Raw genomic sequence first — 26,179 nt, forward strand, 5'->3', positions numbered from 1 at the left:
GTAAAGTCATTGAATTGCCGACAAAGTAGAGGCTGTTTTGAGTACAGTAGTACACACGTCTACGGTTAGTCCTGTTCTCCCTTTCTAGACTGTACTGATATATCTTTTAGAAACAGGCTACACCATTTAAATCATCCAACTTACAGTAAAGCTGTAATTGGAAAAAACTTTGACAACTTATGTTATGACTAGATCTTTTGGTATTAATTTACTGTAACACTGATAAGCTCTCTCTCTCTGTGTCTCTCCCAGTTCAGCACATGGCAAGGTTTCTATTATGGATAATTATCCTCATAACTCTGGGAAGTTTTCTGGAACGACCGCACAGAGAGAAAGTATGTAATCAGAGTCCCGTCTTCCTCTCTTTCTTCTCCTCCATTCCAAGCTGAGTCATCTGACTCCCCCTAGAATTCCAGCTGGAATTAGGGGCAGGGATTCCCCCGGAAGGCCAATCCGATCCGTGGAGCTCTGTTTATTGTTCAGTCTTGAGGCTCCGGGTAAGAAACGTTGAGTTGGGAACATCGGGAAGAGGGAGAGTTACAGAAATAGGGCATTAGATCTCAAGCGCTCCCAGTCACTCCCAGCTGTCACAGTGAAGAGTTTAGGTTTGGGAAGCAGTTGGGAATTTTATTGAGGATTTTTTTTGTACTTCCACGTCGGAATAGTCTGTTCTGTGATGCTTCGACTGGGACTGCGATTGGAAGACATGGCTGCATGTGGTGCAGAGATGCACATTAACCCTGAGATGGAGGTCCTCTGTGAGTATGGCTGTTGGTAACCTATTCCCTACATGGTGCACTACTTTTGACCAGGGTCCATAGGGTTCTGGTCAAAAGTAGTGCACTATGTAGGGAATAGGGTGTCATTTGGGATGCAAACTTGGTGAAGGAAGGGGGAGGGCTGTTGCAACTGGTGTGACTGAGACAACTGGTTTCTATTAAGGCCAATCAGGGCTACATGTTGTGTAACTCTACTTTAGACGCTGAGTAAATGGAAAGGGATTCAGGGACATCCCAAGATACTTTTTAATAAGTTCCTCTCCTCCCCCTAAAACCTCAGTTTAGATGAGGTGAGGCCGCATAGGGTCTGCATTGATTTCTCTCTCCTTGAAGTGTTGTTTTGTCATCTGTGCAGTTTCGTGCTACTCTTGTATGTTGCGTTAAGGCTCCATGTCCACAGTTGAGTTATGTATCACTAAGAATTTCCTTGTGTCGATAGTGGAGTTGAATAGTTTGTGCATATACACAGTATGTGTTATGTCTGAGTCTGCATGCTTATAATGTGGGTTTGATGGAATCCTTGTACATGCTAGCCTTGCAGTATAGCAGACTCAACAGCTCGCTCTCTCTCACTCTCTAGCTCTCTCTATCTACTGTGTGTGTGTGTGTGTGTGTGTGTGTGTGTGTGTGTGTGTGTGTGTGTGTGTGTGTGTGTGTGTGTGTGTGTGTGTGTGTGTGTGTGTGTGTGTGTGTGTGTGTGTGTGTGTGTGTGCAGATGAAAGCAAACAAGGCCTGGGCCTTTTATTAGCCGTTCAAAAGTTTGGGGTCACTTAGAAATGTCCTTGTGCTTTTCTTTCAAAAAAATGTTTTGTCCATTAAAATAACATCAAATTGATCAGAAATACAGTGTAGACTTTGTTAAGGTTGGCCTTCTAGGCAGAGTTGCAAAGAAAACGCCATATCTCAGACTGGCCAATAAAAAGAAAAGATTAAGATGGGCAAAAGAACACAGACACTGGACAGAGGAACTCTGCCTAGAAGGCCAGCATCCAGGAGTCGCCTCTTCACTGTTGACGTTGAGACTGGTGTTTTGCGGGTACTATTTAATGAAGCTGCCAGTTGAGGACTTGTGAGACGTCTGTTTCTCAAACTAGACACTCTAATGTACTTGTCCTCTTGCTCAATTGTGCACCGGGGTCTTCCACTCCTCTTTCTATTCTGGTTAGGGCCAGTTTGCGCTGTTCTGTGAAAGGAGTAGTACACAGCGTTGTACGAGATCTACAGTTTCTTGGCAATTTCTAGCATGGAATAGCCTTAATTTCAAGAATAGACTAACAAGTTTCAGAATATTTTTTTTTGTTTCTGGCCATTTTGACCCTGTAATCGAACCCACACATGCTGATGCTCCAGATACTCAACTCATCTAAAGGCCAGTTTTATTGCTTCTTTAAATCAGGACAACAGTTTTCAGCCGTGCTAACATAATTGCAAAAGGGTTTTCTAATGATCAATTAGCTTTTTAAAATGATAAACCTGGATTAGCTAACATAACGTGCCATTGGAACACAGGCTTGCTGATAATGGGCCTCTGTACGCCTATGTAGATATTCCATTAAAAATCTGCCGTTTCCAGTTACAATAGTCATTTACAACATTAACAATGTCTACACTGTATTTCTGATCAATTTGATGTTATTTTAATGGACAAAAAAATGTGCCTTTCTTTCACTAACAAGGACATTTCTAAGTGATCCCAAACTTTTGAACGGTAGTGTATGTATCTATCTATATGGGGGTTATTTGGCTCTGTTAAGTAACACAGCTGGGAAGTATCCTAACACTATAAAACTGAGGGGAAACAAGCCACTAGATAAACACCTTGGCTTAAACAAACCTCTGACCACAAATTCCAACAGTTTATCTACTTTGCGGCCGCTGTTCAAACAACAGGCGCATGTGTCTTTCAAAAGTGTGTGTGTGTGTGTGTGTGTGTGTGTGTGTGTGTGTGTGTGTGTGTGTGTGTGTGTGTGTGTGTGTGTGTGTGTGTGTGTGTGTGTGTGTGTGTGTGTGTGTGTGTGTGCGTGTGTGTGTGTGTGTGTGTGTGTGTGCAGATGAAAGCAAACAAGGCCAGGGTTATTGTAACCTTGAAGAGCAACATACAAGCTGAGGTCTGAGGTGAGTCAGGAGCAGAGTTGGAGGGATCGTGTAGCGTTGCTGGAGTGCAGCACAGTCCCCGAGGAAGTAATACAGTGTGTGTATATGGAGGAGGATTAGAAATGGACTGCACGAACGTCATGTCTTCAGGGTAGCGAGAGAAGAACAAGTAGGGCTAGGGATTTTCCTGACCATGTGACCAAGGTCAGAGTTTATCCTGTTCTGTTCACACAGTCAGGAATAAGTCTGTCCCTAAAATGAACTCCAAACTGGCCTTTTTCTGCCTATACTATGTCTCCTATGTGGTGCCATGAGATTATGGGTTCATGTCAATAGTGTAAAGGGGCTACCTCTCTCCGTCTGCTTTCCTTCACCTACACTGATCTAATCCTAGTGGGAATTTGCTGTCACTTATCCGGTTCCCTCAGATAAGTGTGGACGGAGAGAAGGAGACAAGGAGAGGAAGCCACTTTGGACTAGAGAGATGCACCCAGGCCTCAGCTGTTTTCATCTGGTTGCATGCATCCTCACATGCGGTCTCCATCTGTATCACAGGGGAGCAGAGCAGCCTCGGCTACAGCTCAACAGGAAGTCGCTTGTTTCTCTCCTTCCCAGATAAGCTTGGCCAGATGTTCTCTCCCTCCTCCTCCGCTGTCCTTCTTTATCCCTTCTTCATCCCTTCTTCCATCTCTCTGGGTGGGAGGCTGTATGTCTGTGTGAGTCACTCTCTCTGCTGAGTCATTGAGGTGACTTGGTTAATCAGCTCCATGTGTTCTAATCACTGTGTGGGCCTCCTCCAATCAGACCTGACCTCTAGTCCAATCAGAGAGCTCGCCTCTGGGGCTGTGCCTGCATGGGTCTCCAGTTGCCTGTTCGGCCCACACAGTTTGATGTGATTATACGAATCTGGCCTCAAAATGGCCTCCAGAAGTGGGGTAAATGACAAAACAAACAGAATGACAAACAAAGCTCTGGAGAAATGTTCAGCCAGCGGAGCAACAGCCGCTTAAGAGCTGGGTCATTTAATAAGGTTCTGGCACAATAATTCAAATGTTTGTTTGCAACTGCAAAACAAGGAAGTGGCTCCAGGGTCTCATCTCGTTATCGTGGCATGTAATCAAGATAAGGACGGAAGTCAATGTGATCTCTCACCCACAGAGCTTCTCTTTGCCAAAAAGGTATTCTGAGGTCTATTAGCTGAAGGGCTGAAGAGCTGGACTCGGATCAGTTGCTATGGTCATGAGCGAACACTAGTAATCGAAGGATGGCTGTTCTAGGGCGTCTATTTCTATGGGCCGGTGACTTAGTTATTTTGCAATGAATTGGAGCACTGAAATAGACTCAGTCAATGAGCAAAGCTTGAGTTCCAATTAGAATTTGCCCATTATGACAGGGCGATTATCCCGAACTAGCTGCTTTTCCACAGAACTAACTAAATGCATGGCGGTCATTGATTCAGTCACATGATCTCTGGGTTCTCACAAGACAAGGGAAAGCAAACAAACAAACAAACAAACAACGTTTGTGCTGCAGTGTTTTACGCTGCGGATGAACAAATCATGGACAAATCAGTGCATACTGCAGAACCTGCCCTACATTGAATCAGAAACCACATGCAACTGCCTAGCTTCAATATGAGTATTTTCTTGGGAGAATAAACAGACACAGCCTCAACCGAAGAGCATGCAGGTGATGATCTGTATTAGTTCAGTAGAAGACAACATACTCTCTCATATCTATCTCTCACTGAGACCGGATGCCAATAGGGCCAGGTGCACAAACCATGTGGTCCAATACATACACAAACCACCGAAACCATGACAGGAAGGTAGGCGTTTGTGCTGAATATGAGAAAACAACATCTCTTGGGCCTCGCATCAGCTTGCAAATGTGTGTGTGGGGGGGGGGGGGGGGGGGGAGGGGGGAGCTTGTTGGATAAGTGCAGTACTGAGATGTTTCTCTTTCCATCTTTCCACCCGCTTGAGATAAAACAAATGATCTCTTAACTCCAGCAATCGGATAAGAAAGAGGCGTGTTGTTTCAGCGTTGAAAGGATTGTGTCTTTTATTGTGTGAATGCAGATTTCCGATAGACACAATTCCACACATGGATAGCCCTACACAACAAGTGAATGGAGCTATGAAAATACCACACTAATTCATTTCAGTGTATGTAGATGTACATGATGAAAAACCAAGCAGTTATCGCATGCAACAAGTGAACGTATGAGACCAAAAGGAAATCACACATTGTACTCTTCGACAGTTCATAATGTTTCGAATTAAAGTCGACAGAGCTGTTTCCCATAGAATGTTTCATGCTGAGTCTGATGACTCTATGGGATGGCATTCATTTGTTATCTGGGACGTATTCCTTTAGTCATGGGGCTGTGAGAGGCAGGCATTAATGTGATGGATGGAGACTCATTGTAGCCCAGGAGGAGAAGGAGCCAGGAGGAGAGATGACCCAGTGTCCTCCTCACAGTACAAACACACCCCCACACACACACACACACACACACACACACACACACACACACACACACACACACACACACACACACACACACACACACACACACACACACAGGGAGAGACACACTGCCCTGGGAGGGAAGGGACAGATAGAAATCAACACACATACACACCCCTTCACTGAATACACATTTGTTACAAAAACATATATTTCCTTTTCAAGCACGTGCAAACTGTCACACATGTTCTGTTTAATATTTCCGTTTCCACCTCTTACACAAACTCACTTTTCCTGACAAACACCCCCCCCCCACACACACACACACACACACACATATATACACACACACTGGCTGTGTCCAGCACATTCACAATGCTCCCCATTCAACTCTCCCTGAATGAGGGGTGTGGCATGCCTGCTGCTGGCCGCCTGGCTGGGGTGTAGAGTGGTGGGTCATGTGACCAGGCTGTGGGGGCGGGGCCTGGGAGCAGAAGCAGAGCCTGCCCAGCTGGAGCAGAAATCAGGGTGGTTGAGAGGAAAGAGAGGAGGAAGAGAGAAAGTGAGGCTGGGGTGAGTGTCTCTGGTTTTCTGTTCATTCATAACATGCTACGGCTTCTTGTTTCTCTGACCGTGTGTGATTTCCTTCTGTAGAGAAGCTGGAGGAGTGATAGAAAGGGAAAGAGGGGTAGTTGAATGCGTGCGAGTGTGTGTTTGTCAAAGTTAGTTTGCCAGGTGTCCTGTCTGGACTGGGTTTTGGAGCTGAAGCGTGTAGTGTGTGACAGCTGTATTTGTCAGGGATTGGAAAGGTGTCAATATTCAGACCAGACCTTTTTCTATCTGTCTTTCTCTTGTTCCATTGTGCTTTCTGGGGGGGGGGGGGGTTACTGCTCCCCCTCCTTTAGGTTACCCCCTCTGTTTCTCATCCCCCACTGTCTTCTCCCTCTTTCCTTTGTCTGCTCGGCTCCATTCAGATTGAATAATCAATCTGCTAAAATGGATGGGGGGAGTATTTATTGACCAATCATGTTAGTCTTAATTGCTCCCTGTGTTTTTAAGGTCCCTGGTATGTTTCTCTTTTTTTCTTCAGTTCCCTCTTTTTTTTTTTATCCCATCAGGGATTGTTTTAGCTTGACTTTGATACATTACAGTGGATTAGTAAGTAAGATGTAGAGGCCAACTTTTCGACATGATTTAATTTTGGCAACCCCATGCATCTGCTCTCTGGTGGATTGCTGTAGCAAGTTCAAGGTGAGTTGAAGCGTCAGGACACATTTTCTGCATGAGACTTTTCCATTCCTTCCAACCCAGCCCCTCCGCTTCACTTGCCTCCTCAAGAAAGAAAGAACCATGTTTGTGCCCCACCTTATGTGACTGACCATGTTCCGTTCCCTGTTTCTGCTGTTAAAATATCAGCCATATTGCTTCCATTTGCAGTAGTTCCAGCTTTGGTCACATGACCTCCATTTTACCCAGCCTTTAACAGGTTGTATTGTACACAATCCACCAATGGACAACTATCATTGAAGACAGTAGAACAAGACGCAGCAGTGTAGCATGTAGTCAGATGTTCTAGATGTCCTTGCCTTGGTGTCAGCCACACTATATCCCTATATGGCCAAGGAGTGACACTGAGGTCACACACTTTTGCACTCGGAACAGCCTCAATTCGTTGGGGCATGGACTCTACGAAGTGTTGAAAGCGTTCCACAAGGGATGCTGGCCCATGTTGACTCCAATGCTTCCCACAGGTGCCAAATTGGCTGGATGTCCTTGGGGTGGTAGACCATTCCTGAAAAAAAAAACAGCAGCGTTGCAGTTCTTGACACAAACTGGGTGTGCCTGGCACCTACTACCATATGCTGTTCAAAGGCACTTAGATTTTCATGGTCTTTGCCCATTCACACTCTGAAAGGCACACATACACAATCCATGTCTCAACTGTCTCAAGGCTTAAAAATCCACGTTTAACCGGTCTCTTCTTCATCTACACTGATTTGATGTGGATTTAGCAAGTTACATCAAAAATGGGTCATAGCTTTCACCTGGTCAGTCTGTCATGGAAGGAGCAGGTGCTCATAATGTTTTGTATACTCAGTGTGTATACACATCAGGACAGGTACATAGGTACACATTGTAAATATGAAAGTAGAATATTCTATTTCAGAACGTGACCTACCGCTTGCGTGTCAATATCAGACCCGGAAGAATTTACGTTCCACATCTCCCACTATCTGCAAGCATGGCCAATGTCATAACACCTTGTTGATATGTAAACTCAACCAACAAATAGGAATACAGAAACCTCGAATACGTATTTCTGCAGTGTCAAGAGGGAACATAACCAACCCTGTTCCATGTCTTTAGTCCATCATTCATTCTTTCACCGACGCTTTAGAGTAGGAGACACTGACCTAACATTAAAACCTATTAAGCTGTAATGTGTTTACAGCTTCCAGGCTAGCCGCTACAGTTATTAGCCATCAACACAATAAACCAACCGTTAATTAGCTACATTAGCCCACAAGGGAGTAGTTGCATTGTGATTACAGTGTAACCTTTCGCTAATACGTCCGCCATTGTTTCATGCTTTCGTTACTATTCAGGCAAGGTGGCAGGAATGAACGTGGCTAAACACTTTACAACGGGAAAGCCAAAAAATCTGTCCCATTTCACTCTATTAAAATAAATAGGTCATGTTTTCCCTCTAGTGAGCCAGACCCTGTTCGGGTGACTATCCTGGGGGTAGAGAGCTCTTAAGAGGTGGATCTGTGGCCTGTTATGCCATAAACACCACAATGAATCGTGTTCTTAAACAGCCTCTCCTTTTCTCATCCAATGACAGAGGAGTCCATCCTCCAGACCCCACTGCGAGGTTAACACTACTGTTAGTGTATGTGAGAGGTGGGTGGAAGGAGGACAAGATAGGGAGGAACGGCAAACATGTCATTTCCTGCTATGGGCGACAGTTGTTGGTGTGCAGGGCGAGACAGCGAGGGGCCTGTGGCAGCATGTGCACAGCAGGCTATGCCCCCCCCCCCCCTGCCTTGTGACCGCTACACAGAGTCATGATGACAACGACATGATAGGACGTCCGTCATGATTGTTTTTAACAGTACCAGGTGATGAAGTACACATGGTCCTCGTTGGCGCGGTGTTCGTCAACAACACATGCCTGCTATCTATTGACTCCATTTACAGTGTCAAAGTATCAGTCCGAATGATTATTATTATTTTTTTTAGAGGAATAGCTTCTGGGTTATGTGTAACCTTAGCTTGACATTAGCTAGCCAGTCATTGCAGCCGTCATTAATTCCTCAGTGCTCTCTCTAGATCAGAATTGGAGACTATTAGGTCTAGCTCTGGTGTAGCAGGATTTCTTCCTTCGATTCCCGTACGTCCTCTTTGCTGGCCGCCTCTGTTTGTGCTGCCTGAAGGGTACAGCCAACAGTCTGTTTGAACCCTGTTGTGTGATGACTCTTACGTAGTGGAACACGGTCAGGTCGTTAACAGGGAAATTAGATCAATGTTTCTGGCCCTGTAGAACACACTACTTAGGAGATATGAGCAAACAACTTGATTCATGTCCAGACATCTGTAAACCCTTTTTTCTTAAGTCTATTTAAGCCCCTTATTAACGCTTGAAGGAATATTAATTTGACTTCTGTGGTTGTTGTTGGCAATGGGAGTGATCATAATTGCATATCTTCCAATAACAAAATGTGTGGAAATATAAAGGGGGCAGCTGGCTAATAAAACTAATTGGAAACACATTTTTATGTGTAGCTAATTGCAGCATGAAATGAAACGAATATCTTGGAAAAATATTCCCCACCGTGTCTTCTCAGGCCTTGTCTCAGGGCACCTTATCGTCTCATTGCTCCACTCTGAACGTAATTACATTTTCCTCTTATAAGGAAGAGTAACAGTTTTCAGTGGGGATACAATATTATTTTAAACCACCCAACTTCCCACTTCATGGTTGTGTGTCTGCCATACACCAGTTCCCTATAATGCTGCTCTGGATGACTCTGTGGCTGGGTTCCTTTCAGTCTGTCTTCCCTCTTTCTCAGAGGCCTGTAGGGTTTTATAGTGTTGTGGTAGGTATATGACTTAAAGCAGCTGGTTCTCACACAGTGTCCGCCATGGCACTCAACAGCACAATAATGGCTGCACTTCTGCTGGGCCTTTCTCTCCTTTCTCATATACTCCATCTCTAGTTGACGCTTTCTCTCGCTCTCTCTCTTGCTCTCCGTCTTTCACCTTGTCTTTGTAGCATGGGCCTCCCCTTATATTTTCCTCAACTTTGTTTCCTTCTCTCCATTTTTCTCACTCGCTGTATTTACAGCATGGGCCTGCCTCGCCTCTCATGCCCTCTCTATTGTCTCCCTCCATCCCTCTCTCTCTCACTCTCTGCCACTGTCTCTGGTGGGTAAAGGGGGCAGGTCATTATCGTTTGTGTTCCAGAAGTTCCCGTGTGGAAAGCTGTCTTTTAACACAATCTGCTTTGGGCCGCGCAGGGCCAAAGGTCACATTCTCAGGGGACGACGAGTGACGGCAGGAGTGAAAGATGAAGTGAGCCGGTAGCATTCTTCACCCACCTTAATCTGAAGCGTGTGTGCTGTCCACCGTTCTATTCTTCAAGCACACTATCGCATGCTATGGTGTTATTGCAGTAAAGCGGCACGTTGACCTTCTTAATCAGCTGGTTCTCTTTGGTTCAAAGGACGGATGGGAGATTGAGTGAGTGGGATATCCTCTTGGATGTACACTACAGAACAGTTACGTATATCCCCCTAGTGTACCTAGCCTCATCTCTACGGACTGTTTCAGCCTTCCATTGACCCCCAGGTGTTTACCAACCGAAACATTGCCTATTTATCTCAATCACACAGATCACATAATTCACCCTTCCTGTATTATGCTTAATGCTAAAATGTTTGTTCTATTCTACTGAGCCATTTACTTTATTTTTTATATTGTATTAGTTGTTATTATTGCGTTGCCGAAGGAACCTGAAAATAAGCCTTTTTGTTGGACGGTGTGTGTACCCTGTTTATCCTGTACATATGACAAATACAACTTGAAACACTGTACTTGACTTGGTCCTCTTGGGAAACAGGATGTCCAGCATTGCTCTCCACTTTTTTCTGCTTGAGGACTTTTACAGTACCCAGCATGGGTTTAACCAAACAGGAGAAGTGACCAGATAATCTCCTACCTTACAATCGGAATGTTTCTTGATACCCAAGTTCAATCAAGTACATGTCTCACTGATTGAACAGCAGAGACAGAATGCAATATGGAATGTTATTAAATAGTTTGGGGTAATTTAATCCAACTTTACTGGAGGACAACTTATTTTTAACTAAGACAATAATGTATAACTGAATTTTTCCAGTGTAATATACGTTCAGCAAATCCCCTTATTGTTTGGGATACTTTTAAATGTACCTTCAGGGGTCATTCATCCAATAATAAAATAAGTGTCTGGCTTTAGAGACGAGACTAAGAAGGGAAATCCCTAAACTAATAGTACAGGTAAATAGCAATAAAAATGATACTTCAGAGATACAAAATAAGTTAGAGGAAACAAAAATAACTTGAGGAACGTATTCAAGAACGATCTAATGTAATCTATTACAAAAATAAAGCAAACTGGATGGAATATGGAGAAAAATGCACAAAATTCTTCCTGAATCTCCAATACAGGAACGCTAACAAAAATAATTTGCAGAAACTCGTTACTGAAGACTGAGTCATCTATGATTGTCTGAATTATATTTTAAGAGGAAGCTAATTATTTTAGGCAGATGTTCTCTATTCCGTCTCATCCTCTCCCACTGAATGAAGATTATCATAAGGATTTTTTTCCAAAGGAATGTAAAACATGGAAAATGAACAAATGTATAGAAAGATCAGTGGAAGAGGATGAGACCAAATTACAGAGGAAGAACTTTTTGAGGCTATTAAATCCTTTCAGTCTGGAAAAACCACCAGGGCTTGATGGCATACAGGTAGAGGTATATCAAGTATTTTTTTATATACTAAAAGCTCCATTCTTAGATTGTTTTAACTATTCCTATAGAAATGGTAGTCTGTCAGGTACTCAGCAGGAAGGTCTGATTTTTATATTATTAAAGGAATGGAATGGAAAATATAAAGACCCAGTGTATCTAAAAATCTGGAGGCCCCTTACACTTCAATGTTGTGATGCAAAAATACTAGCGAAATGTATAACACTCATTGTTCATCCTGATCAGACTTTTTTTACATGGGTGATACATTAGAGATAATATACAACAAATTCTAGAAATAATAGAACATCATGAAACATAAGAAGCCAGGAATGGTATTCATAGCGGATTTTGAAAAGGCATTTGATATTGTAAGCCTGGATTTTTTTCACTTTCGGTAATTCTCTTATAAAATGGGGGAAAATAATGTATGGCAACCCCAGGTGTAAAATAGTAAATTATGACTACATCTGAGTTTTGAATTGTCAAGAAGAGTTAAACAAGGGTGCCCGCTGTCACCATATCTATTTGTTATGGCCATCAAAATGCTAGCTATTAAAATCAGATCCAATAACAACATTAGAGGATTAGAAATCTAAGGCTTAAAAACAAAGGTGTCCATGTATGCCGATGACTCAAATGTTATATTAAGTCCGCAAGCTAGATAACTTTTCTGTGCTCTCTGGACTAAAACCTAGTTATGGTAAGTGTACAATATTAAGTATTGGATCTTTTTTTTTTAAATACAACTTTTACATGACCCTGCAGTTTACCTAGAAAATGGGATGGTGGTGAAGTAGACATATTCGGTATTCATATCACAAAAGATATAAACTCTCCACAATGATTTTCAACAGAGAACTTGAAAAAATAGACAAGATCCTGCAACCATGGAGAGGTAAATACCTGTCTATTTATGGAAAAATTGCCCTGATTTAACTCCTTAGTCATATCTCAGTTTACTCACTTATGGCGCTGCATACTCCTGATGATTCGTTTTTCAAATCATGAGCAAAATATATTTTGCTTTATCTGGGACGCTAAACCAGGCAAAATAAAACGTGTCTATTTATATAATGAATATGAATTGTGTGGGTTGAGATTACTAAATATAAAAGCACTAAACCTCTCTCTAAAACCCTAAATGGTTCTCAAGTAGATTACTAAGAAAAGCTCATCCATTTTTTTTAAAATGGCCTTTTTGCCTTTTGTGCAGATCGCAATGTCTCATTTTCGATTAATTGAAAATGATACTTTTTTCAAAGTATCTTTTTCAAACAAGCATTGCAGAGCTGGCTACAATTTCAATTTCATCCCCCTGACAAGAGAGAACAAATATTACAACAAATATTATGGCTGAACTCAAATGTGCTGGTTGATAAAATACCTGTATTTATGGAAAATATGTTTGAAAAGGGTATTTTGTTTTTAAATGATATTGTAAATTGGAATGATATAGTTATGTATTTCATGGAGTTATGAGAATTGCATGGGAAGGTCTGCTCAATCCAAGAGTACAACCAATTGATTACAGCATTACCCCAAAAATGGAGGAGGCACGTGGCAACGGAAGGAGTTAGGGAACTGGTCTGTCTGCCCAATATAAAGGATCAAAACTGGCAGAGGAATAAAAATAGCATATAGGAAAGTAGACCAGTTTCATTTGAGGACCAGGATGTTGACAACTGTGCCATACAGATTGCAAAATAGTTGGAAATAGATTTTTGATGTACCGATTCCATGGTAGAGGGTGTATATAAAAACGCAAGAAGCACAAAATCTTGAATTTCAGCTAAATTATTATATAGAATTCTTGCCACCAACAAAATGTTGAATATTTGGGGCATAAAATCACCGAAGCTCTGCAGATTTTGTTGTGAGGATACAGAATCAATAAACCATTTCTTTTGGTATTGCCCTCAGGTAGCCTGTTTCTGGTCTCAGGTTCAGGAATGGCTGAAAATGCATAGCATTGATCTAAAATTGACCCTATAAATAGTACTGTTAGGAGATCTGGAGAGACCAGGTCAGTCAATTACTAATATACTAATTCTCTTAGTAAAAGTATTTATCTTCAACTCACAATTTGTGGATTCTATTCGGTTATATAGATTGAAATTGTACGTTAAACATCACTGCATAGTTGAAAGATATATGTTGCGTAGGAACCCGAAGTGGGTGGCCAGCAGAGATAGATGGGATGGGCTGAGGGTTGTTAGGTGGGAGTGGAGTTGTTGTGTGGGAGATAAAAGTAAAAACATTTTTCTAACATAATTACAAGAACGTTTGAATGTTTTTTTTAAGCTAATGCCAGTTTGCCTGAGGCTGATGCCGTGCAGGTGTTTGTACACATCCATATACACACACTCTCATTAAAATAAACGCTTACAAGAACACACACATATATGTAATAGTGCCAGACATCCACACAAACATATACAGTTGACATTGCTGTTAAGATGTTCTTTGTCCTTGATGTCCTTTGTTTTAAATGTATTATTTTGTTGTATTTTTTTGCATTGTTGATTGCTGTTTTCTGTCTTTTTTCTCTTTAGTTCATTCTCTTGGTTGGTGGAGTTCTTGGGGGTAGGGAATGTTTTTGTTTTTTTGGTGGGGGGGGGGGGGGGGGGGGCTGTGGGACGGGTCTCGATGGGTTGAGGGACAGCTATTGGGGAACTGTGAAGGGATCGAGTTCACGTTTTTCGGCCTGGTGGTAGATCGGTCAATGTTCCCTTGAGCAGGGCATTGACCCTGGATGCTTCTGTGTGTCACTCTGAATGGGAATCTGTTGGATGACTGGTATGATGTAGTTGTTGAGCGGTAGCCCTTTGCTGTGCAGCTGGCATCGAACCCAGAAATGAGTTCCAATGACAGACCTGAAGGTTATTATAGCTGGTGGTGGTGGTGGTGGTGGTGGGGAGGTGGGTGGTAGTCAAACTGTTGCTGAAAAACAGGAAGTGAGAGAACATGGGTAAGTTGACATAAATACACCCCAAGATTTACACCCCTTGGTTCAGAGAGAGGAAAGTGATATTTGCAAGAGTGAGGCTAAGGTTAAACAGCAAGTTTTTGGGCCGTGCTTATAGGCTGTAAGGTGAATGACATTCCACACATGACTAATAGGAAGAGCAGAACAAAACGCCATGCTGATGATGATACGTTTTGTATTCATTCCCTATACCGAATAATAGGAAAACGAGTGAATTGTGTTAGGCTGCATTCAGACCAGCCTTTCTGATTGAACTTTGTAAATTACTTTACAATACTCTCTCTCTCTATTTAGTCTACAATGCCTCTTGCATGCGTGTCTTGTACAGTAAGCTATACAGAGGAGGAGTTGCTCTTAGGGCAGTAGTGACTACTGCAATATGTCCAATAGTAGGATCCGGTGCCATCCTGCCGTGCCTGTCCGTCAGCCCTCTCCCACACTGCCCCATGTAATCCTACCATCCACATATCTGCTCAAGACAGCAGAAGGCATACAACTTAACGATTGCTTCCTCCTCGAGAGAGCGAGAGAGACAGCCGCCAAAGCTATGGAAATGTAATATCCTGTAAAAGAGAGGGGGGGGGGGGGGGTGGGGTGAATAAGAGAGACAGAGGGGGAGAGAGAGAGAATCAGACCATTTGGTCGGTACAGGGCAGAGACCCTAGCCTGGTCCCAGATCTGTTTGTGCTGTTTTGCCAACTCCAAGTCCTGGTGTGACATTGACACACATGGAGTTGGCAAGACAGAACAAGCAGATCTGGGACCAGGCTACTGGGACTTTAAAAGAGCAGACCGTGTTAAGCGGATCGGTAACGGTGTGTGACCAAGAAGCGGATGATGCCTAGGCTTCTTCCCAAAGACATCCTTGGCATCCATGTGCTAAAGGGTTGTAGAGAAGGCATATACTGTCTCTTATCTGAGCCATGCAAATAGAATCTGTCACAATGTGTGTTGCACCAGTTATGAGGAAGCAGCTTAACTGTTGTGATCTCCTCAGAAGTCCAGAGACCTTCAAAGTGGATTGGATGACTGGTGCTGTGGAGTTCTCATTCTTTATGGCCTGTTGTCTTGTGAAGAGACATGTGGTCCTGGATAAGAGCGCTCTCTCTTTCTCTCCCACAGACCAGTCCCGGATGGACCAGCTTAATCATTGGCCACACAATTCAAACATCATGGCCCAACATCAGGCCAAATTAGACGTCGTGCAGGAGATGAATCATTGTCATGGTCTCTCTCATCCATGTTTCCCTTCTCTGTGGTATCCAGAGTTCTGGTATCATCAAAGGTTGGATTTGCCTCAAAGAACGGAGAAGGAAAAAAATCACTGTTGTATAATTCATAACAGAAAGGCAACTAAAGAGGTTGAGGTTTAATTGGAAAAGTTCTGGAGTCTTCTATGGGTTTTTAACACGTTTTGAACAAGGTCTCGCCGAATTGTATTGTATTGTATTATATTTAATATATAGAAACCAAAACAAACCGAAAACACATCGCTCCGCAATCAACCAACCCATTGCTTCATAACTCTACAAACAAGTTTTGAATGAAATTCATAGTATGAATTACACTCCTTGAATGTTGTATTTGGGTCAGGACGGGCCGGATATTATGAATGTTTGAACGGCAGAATGAAAGCAGAACAATATTTGGTAATGGGTGCATGTAAATGATCCTCCGGTGCAGACTGTGGGCAGATTGTATCCGAATGGGATGTGGGAGAGATTCCTGAGAGAACACATTCCTTTGGGAACGCCGTGTTGGCTGGCCAGGAGCACCGGGTGGGCACAGGGTGCATGTAGGGTAAGGGGATTGCTTTTCAACGAGGAGAATTGGAATTTCAGTTTACTGACTGAAGTGAATTGGAATTGACCCCAACTCTTGAGGGGAGTGGGGAATGTGGTGGCTGTGCTTTTTAAGATGGTTTGATACGCTATAGTAGTACTAGTGCAGCACTGCTGTCAGCTGGCATGATTAACAGGGAAACTGGGGGATTATTTTGAAGGAAATGGTCAGTGTAGTTGTCATTTGAAATGAATCAGCAGTGCTTGTTTTTTTATTTTATTTTTTTAAACACGTTGATTTTTATAGTCTTCAGGTGGCGTATGAGTTGACTCATTTCTCATTGATGTCTCTTTCGCTCTCTCGTCTAGGCCTCTTCCGTTGTGCCTCTACCGACAAACAGGAAACCGTGAATCTACCACAGAGCCTGAAACCTAACATATGCGGTTGGAAAATGTAGCTTGTGAGCAATCCTTACTAGAGAACACAGATATACATATCTCTGTATGAGCCCGTATTAACATTCATTATACATGACAGTAGAGAGGTTAGATGTGGCACGCAGACACTGGTACTATCCCATACCATAACCGCCACCAATGCAGTCCCGATCATACCGTGTAGCATAATTTAGCTTTCAACATTCAGATCTCAACCGCTTCGTTACACAAGATAATTGAACATATAAACATCTTATATCCACCCTTGTTCGTTCATGTCTTTTTAAATAGAATCCTCCCCATTTGACCAAGGTCCACATTGATCTAGGATGGGTGTCCACATGGTCCAAATTGATCTAGGATGGGTGTCCACATGGTCCCAATTGATCTAGGATGAGTGTCCACATGGTCACAATTGATCTAGGATGAGTGTCCACATGGTCCCAATTGATCTAGGATGAGTGTCCACATGGTCCCCATTGATCTACGATGAGTGTCCACATGGTCCCCATTGATCTACGATGAGTGTCCACATGGTCCCCATTGATCTAGGATGAGTGTCCACATGGTCCCCATTGATCTAGGATGATTGTCCACATGGTCCCCATTGATCTAGGATGATTGTCCACATGGTCCCCATTGATCTAGGATGAGTAACGAACCAGTGTTTAGATGAAACAGAGGTGGTTCTGGAGCAAATCTGGGTGTGTAGTCTGGAATCAGCAGCTGTTAGGGTCATATCCATACATCCATTAATTAATCCATGCATGCAAGGAAAATGAGGATGGACTGAACCTTTAAACTCCACTATATCCATTCTGCAAAGCTCCACATTCTTTCCCTTAATACTTAAATCTCTTTTCACACTCAAGTCAGAAATGTCAGTTAGCCTTTTTTTCAACCCCAGAGTTCTGGTAAACACTGTGAATGGTAGTCAGTTGGAAAGGGTTAAGAAAGTGGAAGTTTGTTGTGTTTGAGGGATTTATTCTGGGGTCAGCTAGGTGTTTTTACAGGTCAAATAACTTATTTATTTTGAATAAGCAACAGCTGCTTTTTTGGGGGCTCAGGGGCCCTTCGTCTTCAGTTTGGATGCAACGTGTATTGGAGAGGGCTTCACATCAAATTAGGGTAATTTAGCGTGAGCTAAGTTTAGAATGTCATAGTTTCACTGGTCAGTTTTTTAATCCGGTGAATCAGCCAGAGACCCAGCAGGCTTCAAAGGCTACCAGAGCTCTGTATAAAACATGTTTATGCCTGTCTGCTATTCTGACTCATAAAAAGAAGGCAAGGCTTTCTATTGGATCTTCAAACACCAATGTTTTTCTTGTAGCTCATAAATTATGAGGAAGGTGAAATGTTTCACTACACCCGCAACAGCATGTGTATGTGACCAATAAGATTTGATCAGTGGTCACTGTTGAGGAGAGGGAAACTGATGGTTCTCGTCTGTTGTGCCAGTCCAGCCGGAACAGAGAATTCAGACAGCAGATTCCCAGTCCGGTTAAGCCACTGCCATCAGCACCCTTTTTTCTCCTTGCTCTGTGTGTGTGTGGTCTCTATTCTTAGAGAACCCAGACGTTACCCACCAGATGGCACAGGGGGAGCTGGCATTGTGGTACCCAGGCATGGGATGGCTTATAGACCCTTAATATGTCATTAGTGCTGGTTTGTGTCCTGCCTCTTAGAGAGGCTGCTTCCTGCACAGTAGGGTCCGTACTCTTTTTTTTTTGTTATTTTTTATTTTTTGTTAACCCTTATTTTACCAGATAAGTTGACTGAACACATCTAATTTATAGCAATGACCTGGGGAATAGTTATGGGGGGGATAAATGAGCCAATTGGAAGCTAGGGATGATTAGATGGCCATGATGGTATGAGGGCCAGATTGGGAACTTAGCCAGGACATCGGGGTTAACACCCCTACTCTTATGTGCCATGACCACAGAAAGTCAGGACATCCATTTAACGTCCCATCTGAAATGTTTCATTTTATTTAACCTATTATTTATTTAAGGCGGCACCGTACACAGGACAATGTCCCCAATCACTGCCCTGGGGCATTGGGATATTTATTTTTGTTGGGACCAGAGGGAATGGTGCCTCCTACTGGCCCTCCAACATCACTTCCAACAGCATCTGGTCTCCCGACCAGGACCAACCCTACTTAGCTTCAGAGGCAAACCAGTAATGGGATGCAGGGTGATATGCTGCATGCACGCAGGCAGGCAGGTAGGTAGGCACATGACACCACAACATCAACAAAGGCCCTGTACATGCCATTGTGTCATGCTTTCCCTCCCCCTTTAACATCAAATTAGCACTTTGTGTGTACTTCTACATCTTATTCCCACTACAGGGGATTGTCTGTTCAACAGGAATAGCAGCACAGCACATCTGCTCTTACATACAGTAGGGACTAATGCGGTTTCAACCAACCAACGGGTTCACATTTCCCCATTTGATCGAATGTTTAATGTGAGCTTAATGAAGGCGCATAAAGAAGTTGAGTGCTTTGCCGGTTGAGGGAATACAAAAACAAAACCCAATACTCTGACGGTGATGTGCGTTGATCGATGACGGTAAAGAGGATTTTTCTTCTATAAAGTTCATGTTCCCAGGACGTTTCAGCCAAGCCGCTCTGTGGTATCTTAGCCTCCATCTATCATCACAGGGTCTGGGAAACTGAAGGTTGAGACTGCAGCTCCACACAGATACTGGCAAGTGAAGGTGTGGTCCAACTCAACCGGCACCACCTACCCATTCTCTTCTATTGTGGTGTCTCAATCTGACTATTAGTGGAGGAGAAAAGGACATTCAGTTCAGAGATTTACAGTTTCAGATATTCATTCTGGGGTGAGGGTTTAGAAGTATGTTTTTTTAAATTATTATTATTTGTATTAATTTCACCTTTATTTAACCAGGTAGGTTAGTTGAGAACAAGTTCTCATTTACAACTGCGACCTGGCATAGATAAAGCAACATGGAATACACAAGGAATAAACAAACATAGTCTATATACATTGTGTGCAAATAAGGTAAGACAAGGGAGGTAAGGCAATAAATAGGTCATGGTGGCGAAGTAATTGCAATATAGCAATTAAACACTGGAGTGATAGATGTGCAGAAGATGAATGTGCAAGTAGTGATACTGGGGGTGCAAAAGAGCAATATAAATACAGTATGTGGATGAGGTAGGTAGATGGGCTGTTTACAGATGGGCTATGTACAGGTGCAGTGATCTGTGAGCTGCTCTGACAGCTGGTGCTTAAAGTTAGTGATAGAGATATGAGTCTCCAGCTTCAGTGATTTTTGCAGTTCGTTCCAGTCATTGGCAGCAGAGAACTGGAAGGAAAGGCGACCAAAGGAGGAATTGGCTTTGGGGTTGACCAGTGAAATATACCTGCTGGAGCGAGTGCTACAGGCAGGTGCTGCTATGGTCACCAGTGAGCTGAGATAAGGCGGGGCTTTACCGAGCAAAGACTTATAGATGACATGGAGCCAGTGGGTTTGGCGACGAGTATGAAGCGAGGGCCAGCCAACGAGAGCGTACAGGTCGCACTGATGGGTAGTATATGGGGCTTTGGTGACAAAACGGATGGCACTGTGATAGACTGCATCCAATTTGTTGAGTAGAGTTTTGGAGGCTATTTTGTAAATGACATCGTCGAGGATCGGTAGGATCGTCAGTTTTACGAGGGTATGTTTGGCAGCATGAGTGAAGGATGCTTTGTTGCAAAATAGGAAGCCAATTCTAGATTTAATTTTGGATTGGAGATGCTTAATGTGAGTCTGGAAGGAGAGTTTACAGTCTAACCAGATACCTAGGTATTTGTAGTTGTCCACATATTCTAGGTCAGAACTGTCCAGAGTAGTGATGCTGGACAGGCGGGCAGGTGCGGGCAGCGATCGGTTGAAGAGCGTGCATTTAATTGTACTTGCAGTTGGAGGCCACAGAAGGAGAGTTGTATGGCATTGAGGTGAATCAGAGAATCACCAGCAGCAAGAGCGACATAATTGATGTATACAGAGAAGAGAGTCGGCCTGAGAATTGAACCCTGTAGCACCCCCATAGAGACTGCCAGAGGTCCGGACAACAGGCCCTCCAATTTGACACACTGAACTCTGTCTGAGAAGTAGTTGGTGAACCAGGCGAGGCAGTCAATTGAGAAACCAAGGCTGTTGAATCTGCTGATAAGAATGAGGTGATTGACTTAGTCGAAAGCCTTGGCCAGGTCGATGAATACGGCTGCACAGTAATGTCTCTTATCCATTACGGTTATGATATCATTTAGGACCTTCAGCGTGGCTGAGGTGCACCCATGACCAGTTCTGAAACCAGATTGCATAGTGGAGAAGGTACGGTGGGATTCGAAATGGTCGGTGATCTGTTTAACTTGGTTTTAGAAGACCATAGAAAGGCAGGGTAGGATAGATTTAGGTCTGTAGCAGTTTGGGTCTAGAGTGTCTCCCCCTTTGAAGAGGGGGATGACCGCAGCAGTTTTCCAATCTTTGGGGATCTCAGACGATACGAAAGAGGTTGAACAAGCTAGTAATAGGGGTTGCAACAATTTCGGCAGATGACTTTAGGAAGAGAGGCTCCAGATTGTCTAGCCCTGCTGATTTGTAGTGGTCCAAATTTTGCAGCTCTTTCAGAACATCGGCTATCTGGATTTGGGTGAAGGAGAAGTGGGGAAGGTTTGGGCGAGTTGCTGTGGGGGGTGCAGGGCTGTTGACCGGGGTAGGGGTAGCCAGGTGGAAAGCATGGCCAGCCGTAGAAAAATGCTTATTGAAATTCTCAATTATAGTGGCTTTATCATTGGTGACAGTGTTTCCTAGCCTCAGTGCAGTGGGCAGCTGGGAGGAGGTGCTCTTATTCTCCATGGACTTTACAGTGTCCCAGAACTTTTTTTGAGTGTGTGCTACGGGATGCAAATTTCTGTTTGAAAAAGCTAGCCTTAGCTTTCCTAACTGCCTGTGTATATTGGTTCCTTTATAGGTGATGTATCCGTGTGTGGTAGTCACTGGACGAGGGTCCTGGTTCGGCCCTGAAATTCTAGCTCCGATAGACCAGTTGGGAACACTGTGTTTATTAAAAGTTTATTTGCAGCTCTTTTCCCAGGGCCTCCTTGTGGAAAGTCTGGGCCTTCCTAGTCCAAATAAAAGAAAGCTCCTTCTGTAGTGGTTCCACAAAATGGTTCCGTATTGTGTAGAAAGCCATTGGAGAAGTTTCTATACGTGCCATTGAACTTAGTGTCAGATCTGAGGCAGCATGTTGTATGGGCTCCCTACTGCCGTTATCAGACATGGACAGGAAATAACAATGACTTCCCGTGTGCAAGGTGGAGCAAAACGCAACACTTAAATCATCAGGCCCAGCCAGCTAAAGCGAGACGATGTGGATGCGAGTGTGATGAACAGGAAACCCAGAGACTGCGGTGAAGGTTTCACTGTAAAGACAGACGTGGCTGTTGATACTCATCCATATTCATCAGCTCAACATGCACACACAGCTACAGGAGCAGGGGGGTCAGAATGACGTGTCACAGACAGCCAGAGCGGACGTTGTCAAACTCCAAAAGGGAGTTCTACTTTCTCTCCTACTGTGAGTGTACTGTATGGACACACAACTAGAATGTAAAGCACTGGAAACGACAGCCACAGTTCCCCGTATCTGGAAGCACGTTCATAGTGGTCCGTGTTAACAGCGTGTACATTCGTCTTGAAGTTTGTCTGTGGATCTTCTGCTTGCATGTTTGAATTCATTCACAGCTATTTTTGGCGGCTGTGATATGTCTCTGTCTGTGGTTTGGAGTGTCTTAAAACCTTGAGCAGTATATGATACCACAGCACGCTGTCAAAGGAATATCACACCCAACTATCTCCTCCCACCCCTGCAGGGCTAACGTGTGTGTGCACATGCGACAGGTGAAAGCAGCTTGTTGTCTGTTTAGTAGGCTCGTCCAGACACTGCTTTGGCAGTTAGCCTTGCTACAATTGGCAGTCACACCTTCTCTTCAGCAACTTTGGACTATTTTAGGTCTACGTCAGCGTAGACTGTACTTTTCATCTACCTGTTTCCCAGTCACTCACTCAAATGGGTTGTAACTTGAAACTGCTACTATTCTACAACACGAGTCTGTGTACCTTTTTTTTAGGTAGTTTGAAATATTGTGAGAACTACATCCACTTTACAGCTGCAGCTTGCCACCATTGTTCACCATAACACAGTAAAATGAATGGTTATTGTAAGACACGCACGTACATCTTCAGATTTAGTTGATGTAGGGAGCGGATGTGTTTTGTCTGCTTTTCTATGTGTAATTTATTGGGTTAAAGTCTCTATAGGTTGTTGGCTGCCTCGCTCAGTTTAATTCCACAGGGATCTGTGTTTGTCTCCTTTAGACGGGGGGGGGGGGGGGATTCTGAGTCACTTCATGTAATGTTTTGTGTCGGTGTATGAGTGTCTTGTCCTGTGGCTACAGTTGGACTCTTGTTAGAGTGACTTATTGTGTGAGGTGGGGTTGTTAACTGTGATATCCGTGTTGATACTGCTGAAGCATAGCATCCATTATTCCTCAAACATGCCACCACTGTTGTGTAGAATCAGTCTGATAACTTACATTTGTCCGGTGTAGTTTGCGTTCAGTACAGCTGGAATTCAGCGAACATTTGTGACGAGTAGGATGGAAAATATTCATCAGAATGTTTGTCAGCATGGAACGCTCCTATTTAAAATGTTCAATGCTGAACACTGATCTCTCTCTCTCTCATCATCAGGGTCAGAGGTCAATCCGAGCCACAGCAACATGTCCGCCCCACCACATCCGCAACCCCCTGCCAAGGGAGCGTCACATGCCGCTGGCGACTTCAGCTACGTGGGCATCGATGCCATCCTGGAGCAGATGAGGAGGAAGGCCATGAAACAGGGCTTTGAGCTCAACATCATGATCGTCGGTGAGTGGTGTTGAACAGTGAACACACGCATGCAACACACACCCTTTTGAGATCATGGATGTGAGTGACTGGTTTTAAACACGCATGAACACACACACACACACACACACACATCCTCTGTTACATCCACCCATCCCCAGAGAGAGCGAGACACACTTTCTTTTCTATACACTCTATTTAAATGTTTTCAAAGTCACGCTGTCATTTGGAAATGAGCCTGGAGTGAGTGCTTGATCTTCCAGGACTAACTAGCGTGGAACCCCATTGGGGAACCCTTACCCCAAGTGCCCCTGAGATTGGTACACACTACACATAGTGGCATGCATCCTTCACTAGATATAAGAAAGTAGTCAGGCAGAGAGAGATGGTGGAGTAATGATGCCCATTAACGTTGACAGGCTCTAGCAAACACTTCCCTGCCCTCAGCTCACCACAGCTCGCGAGTCACCGGATCTCAGATCTCAACCCTATTGAACACTTATGGGAGATCCTGGAGCAGTGCCTGAGACTGCGTTTTCCACTGCCATCAACAAAACGCCAAATTATTGAATGTCTCGTGGAAGAACAGTGTTGCATCCCTGCAATAGAGTTCCAGTCACTTGTAGAATCGATACCAAGGCACATTGAAGCTGTTCTGGCAGCTCGTGGTGGAGCAACACACTATGGCAGTTACCTGTACTTTACCACCACGCTGAGAAGTGATTGAAAGCTACAAAGAGCATGTTGAAGGACCTCGAGTCTCTCTTCCAGCTTAGATGTCTCTTTTTGTGTTTGGTGGCAGTCAGTGGGGGACGGTGGTAGAGTAGAACACACAGTACTCCCTGCAGGAGTGTGTTTTGTATACATACTAGCTGTCATAGTGGTTCTGAGGAGATCCTAAACCATTGGAATGTGTTTGTTTAAAATAAAGGTGGCATCTCATGGTACCAAGTCAAAGAAAACGTATCTGGGCAAGGTCAAAAAGTATTCATTTTCTCTCATTGCTATCATGTAGGAAGATCAATTCAATGAAATAAAAAGTACGCCAGACTTTCATAATCTCTGACTAGGCTGTATCTTTTCCTTGTTGGCACGCCGTCACTGACATGCATCACAACCCTCATAGTTGTTTTCGGCAAAGGGCAGCATTCAGCCAGCGCTCCATCAGAGACGTCAGACGAATGTGCCCACTTGAAGTGGAGTCGGAACGTTGGAGAAAGGCAGACTTGTAGTGAATGATAGTTGTGTTCATGAGCCCAGGTTATGTTGTGCAATTGTGCGCTTACATGCTATAGTCGCTATTGGTGTGAGAGACATGACTCGCATGATAAAGGCCAGGTTAGAATAGAGGGTAGTGTTGTTGTTGATGCATCCCTATCTGTACATATAGGATCTGTCCAAGTCCTGATGATTAAGATAAAGAAGACATTTTATAAGGTTGTCCTTTTTACAGGGGTATAGTTGATCCAATGACCTACAGTATCCAGGGTCAAACTTGATGTGAAGTCGTTTTACTACTGTACAAGCCCCTAACTCTGATTTGGTTTTGGATTGGCCATTTTGGCTATCCTCTATGACCGTCTTTCCTAAACTCGGTCCTGAGGCCCCCTCTGGGTTTTTTGCCCTGGCACTACACAGCTGATTCAAATGGCCAACTCATCATCAAACTTAGATTTTTTTCAATCGGCTGTGATGTGCTAGGGCAAGAACCTAAACGTGCACCCATAAGGAGCCCCAGGACAGAGTTTGACACAGCAGCAGTAGTCTCTGTCCCTCTCTAAAGGCATTGTGAGGAAGGTCAGTGGAGATGTAATCAGACTCCAATCTCTGAAGGCCCCTCTGTGAGATGTATTACCCTAATCCCAGCCCTAAAGCCCCTTAGACCGCAGCAGTGTCCCCTATGCATAAAGGCTAATTAAGCTGGCACAGCTGTGCTGCCGATGCCCACTGTCAGGACTGCTGCTAATGGATGCCTATGGGGAGGTAGAGGAATCAATCAAATGTATCTATAAAGCTCTTCTTACATCAGCAGATGTCACAAAGTGCTTAAACAGAAACACAGACTAAAACCCCCAACAGCAAGCAATGCAGATGTAGAAGCACAGTGGCTAGGAACAACTCCCTAGAAAGGCAGGAACCTAGGAAGAAACCTAGAGAGGAACCAGGTTCTGAGCGGTGGCCAGTCCTTTTCAGGGTCTTGGTGAGGAGTGTGTGTGGCTGGTCCATCTGTCCTCTGTGGCCCGACAGCAGGCTGGAATGGCCCGACAGCAGGCTGGAATGGCCCGACAGCAGGCTGGAATGGCCCGACAGCAGGCTGGAATGGCCCGACAGCTGCCATGCTGTTGTCATAGTCAGTGAGTGCATGAGGACACACTCTTTGTCTAGCTCGGTCTGTCATATGACTTGTGTGTAGGGTCTCTGTTCGGAGTCAGGAAAACTATTGTACATTCACGACAGGTTAGAAGAGCCTCATGGTTGAAGATAAGCCCCTCTGTTTTTGTGTGTGTCTAGACCTATAGTTCACCCCGTGTTGGTCTTTAACAGGTCAGAGTGGTCTGGGGAAGTCGACCCTGATGAACACCCTGTTCAAGTCTAAGGTCAGCAGGAAGTCGGTGGTGTCCACCCCCGAGGAGAGGATTCCCAAGACCATCGAGATCAAGTCCATCAGTCACGGTA

At 43.9% G+C, this 26,179-nt stretch overlaps 1 protein-coding gene across 5 annotated transcripts in view; it reads left to right on the forward strand.

Annotated features, from left to right (window-relative positions):
- The window catches only part of LOC139370355 (septin-9-like), an 88,140-nt gene that overhangs the window by 47,708 nt on the left and 14,253 nt on the right, over nt 1-26,179 (forward strand). For 3 of the 5 annotated variants that reach the window (XM_071109780.1, XM_071109782.1, XM_071109779.1), the window contains exons 3-4: nt 23,348-23,524; nt 26,048-26,176. In XM_071109780.1, the coding sequence (XP_070965881.1) occupies nt 23,348-23,524; nt 26,048-26,176 (306 nt within the window). Of the gene's footprint in view, nt 1-477; nt 759-5,848; nt 5,919-23,347; nt 23,525-26,047; nt 26,177-26,179 lie in introns of those variants that run through there. The other 2 variants (XM_071109783.1, XM_071109784.1) reach the window with 2 other exon arrangements.

The sequence above is a fragment of the Oncorhynchus clarkii genome, chromosome 17 (genome assembly GCF_045791955.1).
Source record: "Oncorhynchus clarkii lewisi isolate Uvic-CL-2024 chromosome 17, UVic_Ocla_1.0, whole genome shotgun sequence".
Classification (NCBI taxonomy): Eukaryota; Metazoa; Chordata; class Actinopteri; order Salmoniformes; family Salmonidae; genus Oncorhynchus; species Oncorhynchus clarkii.